We start from the raw sequence: 12,677 nt of genomic DNA, 5'->3' as shown, positions 1-12,677 counted from the left end.
CACGGGCATCTCAGGAAGGACGGCAGTTCGCCGAGAAGCAAAAACCATCCCATTCTGTCCTACACCCAGCACGTGTCCCTGCACTGCAGAGATGGCTCCCAGCCACCGGCGCCGAGGCCCGGGTGTGCCTGGCAGGGTGAGGCTGGAACCACACACTGCAGCCAGGCGGCCCGGTCTTCCCCACGCCCGGGTCTGCGGCCAGCATGACCCCCTCCAATTCCTCAGGGAGCGGGACGCAGGGAGAGCCCAGCGGTCCTCCAGACCTTAGGTGAACAGCAGCCCCCCCTGAGGCCCTGGCAGGACTCCGGGCGAGGGGCAAGGGAGTGCAGGGCCGGGCTCTGGGGAGAGGGGAGGACACAGGGCCTCGGGAGGCGGGGAGAGCACTGGCTGCACTGAGGGACGGCGAGTGCACACAGCCGCAGGCCAGGCCACCGGGCCCAAGTGAGGCAGGGCTGGGCCCCAGCTCCAGCGCAGCAGGAGGACAGCCCCGGGACGGGCGGGCAGGGCAGGAAGGGCGGGCGCTGGCTCAGCAGCAGCAGCTCCTTGCTCTGACCCTGTAGGGCCTCTGTGCGGTGCTGGGGACACAGCAAGGCCTCCGGTGCTGTGGGGCACGGACACACACAAACACACAGTGACAGGCTGTTAGAGGGACAGGCAGCGGCAGAGGCCGAGCCCAGCAAATGGACCCTGAACATGCAGCTCGAGCTCAGGGTCTCAGGGGATGAGCCGGGACCACAGCAGCGCCGGGAAGGGCGGGGGAGGCCAAGGCCGGCAGGACCGGACCCGAGGCCCCACCCACTCCTCCCTGCCCGGGAACACCCTCGGACCGATGGACGGGCCGCCACCTCACCTAGACGACAATGACCACAAAAGGCACGCCAGAGGAGCAGCCCCCAGCGCCCATACGCGGCCACTTCCCCAAGAGGAGGCCTGGGGCCCGGGACTCAGCCCACCTGCAGGGGCCTTTCTTGGGTGGAGAGGGGCTCCCTGAGGGAAACACACCACTTCGCTTCTTAAGGGCAATCTTCCTTTTATGGTGCAACCTAGCGCAGGGGCAGCCCCTAGAGCCCCTGGGGTGCAGGTTCCATTTCTTTCAAGGGGTTTCACGAAGGTCACAGACTTTGCCTAAGCAGAGCAGTTCAAACTAAGTGGGAAAACGACAGGAACCAGAAGTGTTACAAGAAAGGCTGGCCTCTCTGAGCTTGACAATCACTGAGAATTCTTAGAGGCAGGGAGTCTGACCTTACTATGCAAATCTCCTATTTGATGCTTCTCAAAATGCTACTGAAACCTGCTGAACTAAGCAAGGTCGACAGCAGTTTGTCAAACTGCAAACAACTGCCTTCAAAAAAAAAAAAAAAAAGTTTTATGCTGACAGTGTTACTTATTCGAAAAACAATGGGTACAGTGACCTGCACTTTTGTTTTCACAGCCGGAAGAGACAGTTTCTGCATCCCCCAGCCCACAGGCTACCAGGACCCCCGCCTGGCCACCACACTGCGAAAGCAGAGGGGCGCCATTCCAGGGACCACGTCGGCGAATGACAAGGATGCCAACGTGGCTCCCGGACCAGCTTCCGACAGGCCCTGAACCCCACTTCTATTTTTTGAGGTCTCTTCCGAACGCTGGGCAAAGACCCAGAGTCATCGACGTGCAAAAACAAGAAAACAGAGCAGCCCCAGCCAGCACGGACCCAGCCGTGCGACCAAACCACTCTCGACCACAGGCAGGGAAGGCCTCACCCACGCCGGCTACTGCAGAGGCTTCTGCCCTCTCCCTCTACAAGTGAGGCAGACACACGCCACCTCACCCCAAGATGCTCAAGCAGAACAGACACTGAGCCAGTCAGGAGACCCACAGCCCAGTCATTAGAAAGACAGTGAATATGAGATTAAAGAAAGCAGGTTATCCAGAACGGCCAACCCCCACTGCTAGGCCGCAGGAGCAGGCCAGGCCCTTCGCTGCAGACCTGCCCCTTGGCCTCCACACCCGCCTCCCGCCCCCCCCAGGGCCAGCCCTGCCCACGCAAACAGAGTCAGAGCCCAGAGCAGCAGAGGGTCTCAGGACCCCCGAGCCAGAGCGGCCCAGGGGCCCAAAGCACCTCTGGGACCGTAATTCCAGGAGGACTGAGGGCGCTGCTGTCGGCTGCCAGCAGCGAGAACGGAGGGGCCGCGAGCTCTGGCTCAGCCCCGGTGCCCAGCTCTCGGCCACTACTCACAGCCGTGGTAGGAGGCCGGCGACCCCCCGGCCTTGCCGTACTCCTGCTCCGAGTAGCTGGTGGACAGGTTGGGTTGGCTGGAGCCCCGGCCGAAGGTGAGCTGGCTGCTGCCCATGCCGGTGGCCACCTGGGCCATGCGCTCCTTGGTCTTGAGCGCCTGGGCCCGCTCGGCCTTCAGCCGCTCCTCGTCCTTCAGCAGGGCCACCAGCTGCTTGGCCTTCTCGCGCACGTTGACGCCCTGGTCCTTGCCGTCGCGGTCGACGTACTGGAAGTCCTTCAGGGTCTGGATGGCGAAGATGTTCTCGCGGCACTGCTGGGCCACGCGCTCCGAGCCCGTCTTGATGAGGTAGTCGAGCAGCGTCAGCGCCTTGTACACGTGCCGCCAGTTCTTGCCATGGTCGTTGAGCCGCTTCCACACCATGCTCATGATCTCCGAGAAGGCCACCACGTTGTAGGTCAGGTCCGCGATCTCCGTCATCAGGGAGCTGGACGGGCCCCACGGGTCGTTGGAGGTGGCTTCCCGGACTTTTATTTCAGCTTCTGAGTAATTGTTCACGATGTTTTTCATCTGCCGTCTGATAGACGAAGTCGTCATCTTTACTTTTCTGTGACAAATGTAAAGCCCTTCAAAGAGAGAAGCTTCCCTGTCCCAGGCAGGTTCGCACCCCGTGAAGGTTCAGTCTCCGTAATGGGTCTGGAGCAGGGTCCCTGATGGTCATTTCCTCTGTTGGAGCCTCAGGTCCGAGAAGCCGCAAGCCATGACCTAGAGAAAGAAGACAAACGTTACTGTGCACGAGCCCCCCACCCCCGGGACAGCAAGCATTTTGCAAACAGCAGGCGCTGGTCAGCCGGGGCGGTGAGTGGACGTCCTCCAGCCCTCAAGGACAAAAGAGATGCCATCTTCCCTTCAAAACTAAGATGAGATCGATATTACAAGTTAAAAACGAATAAAGTTTGGGACCTCCCTGGTGGCGCAGTGGTTAAGAATCCACCTGCCAACGCAGGGGACATGGGTTCGAGCCCTGGTCCAGGAAGATCCACATGCTGTGGAGCAACTGAGCCCACGCGCCACAACTACTGAGCCTGCGCTCTAGAGCCTGCAAGCCACAACTACTGAGCCCGTGAGCCACAACTACTGAGCCTTTGTGCCGCAACTACTGAAGCCCGTACGCCTCAATGAAGAGTAGCCCCCGCTCACTGCAACTAGAGAAAGCCCACACGCAACGAAGACCCAACACAGCAAAAATAAATAAATTTTTAAAATGGTTAACTTTAAAAAAAAAAAAAGAAATAAAGTTTAAACTTAAGTTTAAGCCTCTGGAAGGAAAGCAGTAACACTGTAACTACTGTTCTATTTTCAAAACACTTCCACTGGATCGGCTCTGCTGCGATTGTGTTTTTTTTAATAAATTTATTTATTCGATTTGATTTACTTTTGGCTGCATTGGGTCTTCGTTGCCGCACACGGGCTTTCTCTAGTTGTGGAGAGGGCGGGCTACTCTTCGTTGCAGTGCGCAGGCTTCTCATTGCGGTGGCTTCTCAGGAAAGTCCCCGATTGTATTTTTTTTTTTTCTTTTTTTCCCCGATTATATTTTGATTGTATTTTTCTTCCACCGCCAGGCAAAAGCCAGCTAGAACAATCTAATGCCTGTCTACACTGGCTTGGGCACCACGCTTCTAGCTGCGGGGGATTCTCCGTGACCACCTCTTCTGACTTCTTATAAAGGCTCCCAAACTCCCCTTCTAGAGCAGGGCTCGGGCCCTCCACCAGGCTTTCAAAAGCCTCCGGCATCTGGCCCGAGCTGTGCAGTACAACCTTACAAATAATCTGGTACTACCCCAATTTCCTCACTTCACAGAGGAGAAAACTGAGGGTTACACATTAACAGGACACCCAGCCCTTTGCCACAAACACACCTCTCCAGGGAAGAAACTTCTGCGGAGCTGGAGTGAGGGCCACTCCTCTGGCCACGGGCTCTGGTCCAGAGTGTGGGGATCCCACCTGGCTTGGTCACCAGGGAGCACCCAGCACTGTGCCTGACGTGGATGATAAACACCTGCTGATAGATTTATGAAACAGATTGGAAACAGTGCCTCTTCCCTCAGGAAGGCGCAGTCTGGCAGGGGACAGAGGTGAGCGCAAGGCATCTGAGGATGCAAATCCAGAACAACTCAGCTGGCTGCTGGGGGCCACAAAGGCAGGCACGGAAAGCACTTTCTGCAGAAGTAACCTTCAGGGAGGTCTTCAGAGGGGGAGACTTCCGGGAGGCGGCAGGGGAGTGGCTGCTGGGTGATTCCTCTCCTCGAGAAGGAGGAGCCAGGCCCAGAGCCCACAGGGGCCGCCAAGGACAGAGCAGTGCAGCCGGGCCGGGACAAAGCCAGCAGCTGCCCCACACTCCACCCCACCCCAGCTGCCTCTGGGCCTCTGCCCTGGGAAGGAGCCGGGTGGCCTCGGGCCACAAAAAGCCTTCCAGGTAAGGATGGTTCCGGCCCTGGTGCAGACGGGGAGCCCGGGCCCCCAGGGAGGACCCGCTGTCTCGCCGCGGCCCCTACGCTGGGCTGCTCCTGCCAGAGGGATGACGGACGGCCCCCACCGGCCCCATCCACAGCCTCAGAAGTGAGGGAACAGAAGTGTCGGGAGGGGAAGCCGCAGGAAATGCCCAGTCCGCACAGGGAGCCAGCGGACAGGGGGAGCACAGAAGCCCACCCTAGTGACAGTCACACACGTGCCCCTCAGCAGGCAAGGAAGCCTGCTTCCTTCTGAAGCCACAGAGCGCACAGGCTTCCATGTGGGTGGGCAGAGCCTGCCCCCTCACTGACCGACCGGCTCTCACAAGCCCTCTGCCGTGTGTCCCAGGACCAGGGCCAGGTGCTCTGATGGGGACCCGTGTGCGTGATGTGACCAGGCTGGCCGTCCACACCGGCGAGAGGACGGGCCTCCAAGGGGAAGGGCTCCGACGTCCCAGACCAAACGCTCGCCAACGTCACAGCAGTCACCCGAAGTCCCCAGGGCCCAGGCCGACCCGGCACTTTGTCTATCACCCACTGGGGCCTCGGCAGGCATGAGCGCCCTGCTCCTCGGAGAAGCAGGTGGGCTGGAGAGACCCTGGCCACCTTCCTCCAGGTCAGGAGGCACTCCGAGGAAGCACGTGAGCGACGGTCCTGGTAAACAGGCCTCAAATGGTTAAAGATGTAATGAAAAGAAACCACGTCCTGGGGGAGAGATGCTGCGTCGGGCTCTGCTGCCCATCCTCTAGGCTGGTGCCCTCCCGGGGGAGGCCGCGAGGCCCGGCCAGGGCACCCCCCAAGCCTCCCAGGCCTTTGGTGGCAGAGAAAAGGCAGCCGTTCCCGCAAGCGTGGGCTGGGTGCCTCCGCCCTCCCGGACCCAGGCTGGGAAAGGAACCCGGACAGCTGAGAAAGAGGGGCTACGGCCCAACTTGCAAGGACACCTGTTAGCAGTCTCTCTGAAATACTTTGGCTTTGAGAGGGGAAAAGCTAATGAAATACTTGTTACAGTCAGAGAAAGTATAGGAATGTACTGTGAACAGCTGCGTGCTGTTTTCCTAAAGCTACAGAAAGGGCAAGCTGGGGGTAAGCAATCCCTGAAGGGGAAGGGGCCCCAAAGGTGCCTCCGAGGAACCATCCTCAGGGCCCACCTGCTCCACGCCTGCCTCACCTGAGACTGCAGGTGAGTCTCTGACGCTGTGAGGGGCCTCCTGGGCCCTCAACGGAGGATGCGGGCACTGTGGGTCCATCCCACTCGCCCCGCAGACCTCAGACCTCGTTTTCCCATTTTAAAACCTCCCCCCTCAACCCCAGGATTGACTGTAAATGCCCAGACATCTTCCTGACAGCAAACACCTGCCAGGGCTCCCCTCAAAGCCACGACCCTCCCCAAGTGCACACCCAGACCTGAGTTCTCTTCTGTTCTCGCTCTTTTCTGAACAGCTCGCAGGCTCCACTGTTCAAACTTTCCTCCTCAATTTGCCTTCCGTTTCCAGCTTGCTGAGCCTGCACAGCAGCAAGCAGGAGACAGGGATGGAGCCAGAGCAGGACAGGACACTGCCTGAGCCTGTGGGCCCACCTGGGCCCGAAGCCCCGTACCCTGTGCTTCACAGCTGCAGGAGCCCTCGCGGCCACGTGTAAGCTGCAGCCTGTGCGCTCTGTCCTGGGCAACAGCCAAAGAGCACACTCAAGAGCCTCCAAGACAGGTGCAGGGACTCCAACCAGGCCCCCGGTCACAGCTGACCCACAGCCCAGGCCGACAGAGGAGCTGCATCCCTTAGTCCTCGACACGCAGGCATCCCAGCCGAACTCTGGGATCACCACTCTTTTTCGAGAGCAGCTTATAATGGTGACCATAAAGTAACCACTGGATCACATTTGCCAAGGACAGGCTAGGGCAGAAAAATTCCGGCATATCTGAAAACACAACCAGAATTCGACAGACAGTGGAGACTAGAAACAGACTGAATAAAACAGCAAATAGAACAAAACTAAAAAAAACAAACAAAAAATTCCAAGACTAGAGTGATGCCCCTGGAGGCAAGAAGAATTCCATAAAAACATGCTCCGAGGGCCTGCACAGCTGGGTGGGGAAATTCCTTCCAAATCTAGAGTCCCGGACCAACTGTGGGAGGGAGAAGCTCTCCTTGGTCCTGCAGTCCAGGTGGGTCCCTGGTCAAAGTCCACGTGTGCCTCGGCTATCATGCTTCTGTGATGGGGCATGGCTGGCCAGGCGCGAAGAAGATGCAGTTGGTCGGGGTTTCCACCAAACCCCCCCAGAGATTTTGGGGGCTTTTCAGGGATCAGGGATCATTATCAGGGACCAGGACCAGCTGTGAGGGAAAGGCAGCAAAACGCCCCTCGCCTCCCCAGACCTAACAGTCACAGGCCAGGCCAGTCACAAGCAGTAGATGCCACTGAATGAATGCCCCCCAGACGGCAGCTCACACTATCTGCACCTGGCAGCCTCCTGCGACTTTCTCAAGGCAGGTGACAGCCTTCACACCCACGGGGGTGGGGAGCGGAGGGCCAGCCAGAAAAGGAAATGTCCTCCTCACTCACTGAACATGGCATCCATATCCCAACGACTCCTCATTGGGTAGAGAAATCAAATTTCATATCTCTATCCCAAAAGTGGGCTTCAAGAAAACTTTGCATTCATATACTGAAAGAATTGCAAAAACGAACATGAGACTTAACTTCTAGATGATAAAGCAGGTACAGTGAAACGGCCCACACAGGAAGAGCCCTGGGGTGCCAGTGAACTGGCTGTAGTGGGGTCTGACGGCCCTGCCCCCATGCTGGATGACCCCTGCCACCTCTAACCACCCCCCCAAAGAGCCACCTGGGGGCTTCTCCCAAGACAAGACAGTCGTGGAACAAGCACAGGAAAATTCAATGTCAGACATTCTCCTATGACTTTACCTGTTCTTGATTTTTCTAAAAGTAGAAATCAGTACTGAAAACACACATGAGGAATTTCGTTTTTCTTTACCAATGTGGCCAATCATTCAGTCTCTGGGAAGAGCGGCCCTGGGCGCAGATTACACAGGTGTTGAAACGTGGTCATTTTAAAAGATGATGTGAAGCAAGGACCGGGGTCGGGAGACGTGGTTCTGGCCATCTGACAACGCAGTCACTTAGAAATGGGGATGTGACAAGCTGCACCTCCCTCACAGGGTCGAGGATCAAACACCCTGACGGCTGGACCACGTGGATGCACAAACGTGCCACAGAGAACAAAGAGTCCCTTAACGCTCCCCCACCTCTGCCACTCCTCAGAGTAGCTTTGCAAATGACCAACCACAGACAACATTCTTAAAAAATCCGGCCAGCGTGTCTTCTTCCTGACTGTCCTCTGTGGTTTGTCTGTGAGAACCGCTGATAGCAATAAGTCTTCAGGAAATGCCAAAATCGGGCACCGTGCCCCCCAGTTCAAAGCAACTGCTGTAATGCCAGATGGTCAGTTCAAAGATATCAGCCTATCTGACTACAAAGGGAAATAGGTTGTGTTCTTCTTTTACCCTCTTGACTTCACCTTTGTGTGCCCCACAGAGATCACTGCTTTCAGTGATGGGGCAAAGGAACGTAAGAAACTCAACTGCCAAGTGATTGGTGCTTCTGTGGATTCTCACTTCTGTCCCCTGGCATGGATCAACACACCCAAGAAACAAGGAGGACTGGGACCCAAGAACATTCGGTTGATATCAGACCCCAAGCGCACTGTTGCTCAGGACCATGGGGTCTTAAAGGCCAATGAAGGCATCTCATTCGGGGGCCTTTTTATTATTGATGATAAAGGTATCCTTCAACTGATCACCATAAGTGACCTTCCTGTTGGCCGTTCTGTGGACGAGACACTGAGACGAGTTCAGGCCTTCCAGTTTACTGACAAACATGGGGAAGTGCGCCCAGCTGGCTGGAAGCCTGGCAGTGATACCATCGAGCCTGATGTCCAGAAGAGCCAAGAATACTTCTCTAAGCAGAAGGGAGCACTGGGCCACTTTGGGGCCAGGCTGCAGTAGGTGTGGCCATGAGAACAAAAGCTCGTTTGTAGTACTGTCACACTTAAAACACAAGCCTTACACTCGGCCCAGATGTGGTGTGGGGCAGGACAGGCCTTTCCGGCAGGGGTTGGGGAGGCCAGCCTTTCCTCCTCTGGAGGGAACGGCCTGAGCTGTATTATGGGGCAAGCAAACTGATGTATATAGTAGTAGGGTATCGCTTTTGGTCTTTTGTAGTTTTATTAAACTTGAGCTGAGGAGAAAAAAAAAAAAAAAAAAAAAATTCCAGCCAGAAAGCAAACAGCGTGGAGCGGTAGAGCACACAGAACCAGAAGCTGGGAAAGCGGGGATCAGGCCAGGCCTGGCCTCCCGCTCCTAAAGTGGCGGGGCAGACCAGACCAGACGACCTGCCCAACCCTCCCGTCCCCAGGCCCTCTTTCTGACAAGTGGCTCAATTCCCTGCCGTCTCCGTGGTGTCACGGGCAGCCCCTGCCCCAGGTCAGCCACAGAGGCTAGAATTCCGGCAAGAAGCCTAGTGGTGGATGTTTCTTTGGCCTGTGCGGCTTCCTGGGGACCGTGGAGTATGAAGGGCAGCCGTCACAACACGGCCCCCCTCCAAGGAAGGCAGCTTGCACACATGGGACCCCTGGGCCAGAGTCTCCATTCTAACATGCTGTGACTCTGCTACCAGAAATACCCACTAATGGTAGGTGGCAATGCCACCCAGAGACTGGGGGGGGGGGGGCAACTGACGGCTTCATACCCACCCCACCGGGCAGGCCCAGCGATGGATTACAGTTTGATCAGTAGAATTTTCCAGCTTGAGCCATTTGGGAAAAAAAAAGAGCTACATGGGAAAATTTAGAATTCCCATGATTTCATGCTTAATTTAGACCTGGCTGGTCACTGTGGTGGCGCTAAGTGCTGGGCTGTCGCCATGTCCTGAGGAGCCCACGGGAGAGCGGAAGCCAAAGGGGGGTGCTGTGGACCCCGCAGCCAGAATCCCACAGACCCGGTTTCAGGCTCAGCAGCGACCTGACACTGTTCTCAAAAGGAGCTCAAGATGCTCGCCCCGAGGAAGCCCACGCGGGTAAGGAACAGGTGCCTCCATGCTGTGTAAGTGCAAACCAAGGCTGTGAGAAGACGGGGCAGTTGCTCACCTCGGCCTTTAAACCAGCAGGGCCGGGAGGTCACGTCTGACTCTCCCCACGCGGCCGTGCAGGAAGGGGGCTCCCACGGCTTCAGGGAGTGACGGCTGATGTCCACGGGTCCTCACAGGCCCGGACCAGGCCGCGCGGGGGGTGCACCAGAGCCCCAGAGACCAGAAGACGGGCGCACTGGGAGGGTGAGCTCTTCATGTGCCGCCCACGTGCTGTGCCCTCTTCCCCGTCATGTCCCTGGTCCCGGGAACGACCTGCCTCCACCTGCCGTCTCCTCCACCTGCCGCCTCCCGGCACTGCCGCTACACTGGCTCTTTCTTGTCAGCTTAGACCTTGCCTCCCCGGTACCACGCGTCACTCTCTCAAGTCACCACTTTCCATGTGCGGCGGAGCCCCTCTCTCTGTTGGACAGCTTCCTGCTTATGCCCCGTTTGTCTGCCCATCCCCCCCGTGAGCGCCGGGCCCTGCCCCTCCTCACCACTGTGTCCTTGGCGCCGAGGACGGAGCCCGACCCCGGGAGCGCTCTGACGTGCACTGAGTGAATGAACACAGAGGGAAAGAAAGGAAAACAGCACCCCCGCCCTCCCTACTCAGACACCGGGGTTCACACCTGGGGCCAGTCTCCCACTCAGTCTCCCTCAGGATCTCTGTCACTCGGGGCAGAACAGCTGCTCCACTCACCAAACACGCAAAACCGAACTACATGGTTAAAAGTTCACGACGCCAGACCCGAGGACAGGGATGGACAAGCCTGCACCGAGCACGCTCCGAGGGGAGTGGAGGCCCCGAAGCCCCGCCAGCCTGGGCTCAGGGGCAGCAGCCTGGGCAGCGTGCAAGGAGAGGATGGACGTCTCCTGTCTAGCCACAGGGACCTACACCCCGCCTTTCCAGCAGTGACCGGAGGCCAGGGGACGCAGTGAGGATGGCCACTGCTCAGCACTGTGTGACAGGGGTCCAGACACCTGCTTGCTCCCGGCTGTGCCAAGCTGAGTGTGTCTCTGAGGGTGCTTCTCAGCAGCCCCCCGAGGACAGCCTGGAGACAGCGTCCACGGCGGGGGGACAAGCCTACAGAAGCATCAAGGGCCCAGGGAGAATGCACTGGGCAGAAGGTGCCTGACCACACGCACAACCTTTAAACACGGGCACCGGCTCCAGCTCTTCCCCTGTGTGGCTGGCATTTCCAAGCAAGGTCTCAGACGTGCTAACTCTCTGATACTAGCAGTCATCGTAAGAGCACAGGCTTAGAATAGAAACCGAAAATAGAAGACGCTCTCTAAACAGAAACTGGAGAATCCTGACTGAGCCCTGACTGTATGCCAGGCGTACCTACTCCCTGAACCTTGTAAGAATTCTACGGGGAGTAATTATTCTTCTTACCCTCATTTCATGGGCGAGGAAGTCGAGGCATAGAGAGGTTAAGTAATTGGCCTAAGCTACAGGCCAGCAAGTGGTAGGACCAGGATTTGATCCCAGACCTCTGGCTTCTGGTCCCACCCTCTTAATCTCTATTCTTATTCTGTTTAGCTTCAGACAAATCCAAGGCTCAAAGTCACGAGAACAATGAATTTTTACTCACTGAATCCGGAGGCCTAGAAGGGCCCCTCCTGTCTAGGTGCTGAAGAGGCCAAAAGATGGCAGAGAAGCTACTGTTTTCTACCCCCTGTTAAGCTGGCCACAGGACATCCTGTCCAGCTCACCAAACCAAGCGGGCAGGAGCAAAGATGCTGGAACCGGAAGGGGCCCAGGCCCCGCCCGCGTGCGGACGCTAGTTCTGAGCAATGTGGTGCTGTCCTGGGATCGGACCCTGGCGCTCCCAGCTCCTTCCACTGCAGCCCACAAAGAAGGGGGCCTTTAACGCTCTCCCAAGAAAGCTTCACCCTGGGACATGTCAGGTCCCACAGATGGCAACACGACGAAATCCGTCAGGGTAGGAGCCTCAGGTACCAGAGACTCCAAAACGATTTAAAAATTAGCCTTTCTGGAGGACTTCCCTGGTGGCACAGTGGTTAAGAATCCGCCTGCCAATGAAGGAGTCACGGGTTCGAGTCCTGGTGTGGGAAGATCCCACATACCGCAGAGCAGCTAAGCCCGTGCGCCACAACTACTGAGCCCGCGTGCCACAACTACTGAAGCCCATGTGCCACAATTACTGAAGCCCTTGTGCCACAACTACTGAAGCCCATGTGCCACAACGACTGAAGCCCGCACACCTAGAGCCTGTGCTCCGCAACGAGAGAAGCCACCACAATGAGAAGCCTGCGCACCTCAACAAAGAGTAGCCCCGGCTCAATGCAACTAGAGAAACCCCATGCGCAGCAACGAAGACCCAACACAGCCATAAATAAATAAATAAATAAATTTATTTTTTTAAAAATTAGCCCTTCAGAACTCACACCCTTAAGAAATGGTACCTCTTTGGCTATAACCATGCCTTCTACTAAATCAGCCACACGGGCTGTAACAACCCAAGAACACAGATTATTCCTTTAAAACAGCCGCCATCTGAAACACCACCAGGAAAAACCGGGTCTCGGTGATGAAAGGTAAGCTTCCTCTTTTGGTTCAGAATAAAAGTGCAACTCCCCTCCCTCCCCTCTGCTGGAGACCTGCCCAGGGTGCTACTCTGCAACACTCACCAGGATCTCAAATATCACGGTCGGCCCAGAAAAGGCGCACCCGCCCGAAGCTCTTCCAGCCGCTCCTCTGTCGTCTTAAGTGTTTGTGACATGCTGTTGGCATATACAAAAGCAGAAGCGCCAACCACATGTGGGGCACAGATGAGGCACCCCT

At 57.0% G+C, this 12,677-nt stretch overlaps 1 protein-coding gene and 1 pseudogene across 6 annotated transcripts in view; one reads left to right on the top strand and one right to left on the bottom strand.

Moving 5' to 3' along the window:
• Positions 1-12,677, bottom strand: part of EPN2 (epsin 2) — a 68,027-nt gene that overhangs the window by 33,011 nt on the left and 22,339 nt on the right. For 4 of the 5 annotated variants that reach the window (XM_082605274.1, XM_082605273.1, XM_082605276.1 and 1 more), the window contains exon 2: positions 2,219-2,981. In XM_082605274.1, the coding sequence (XP_082461400.1) occupies positions 2,219-2,813 (595 nt within the window). In that variant the 5' untranslated portion in view covers positions 2,814-2,981. Of the gene's footprint in view, positions 1-412; positions 602-2,218; positions 2,982-12,677 lie in introns of all 5 variants that reach the window. The other variant, XM_082605277.1, reaches the window with a different exon arrangement.
• On the top strand, positions 8,037-8,844 carry LOC309793717 (peroxiredoxin-1-like; annotated as a pseudogene). Its single transcript has one exon. The product of its transcript is annotated as a peroxiredoxin-1-like (transcript).

The sequence above is a fragment of the Mesoplodon mirus genome (assembly GCF_964341445.2).
Source record: "Mesoplodon mirus genome assembly, chromosome: 18".
In the NCBI taxonomy this organism is placed as follows: Eukaryota; Metazoa; Chordata; class Mammalia; order Artiodactyla; family Ziphiidae; genus Mesoplodon; species Mesoplodon mirus.
Note: the sequence above shows the minus strand (reverse complement) of the source record. Positions and strands in the feature narration are given on the sequence as shown.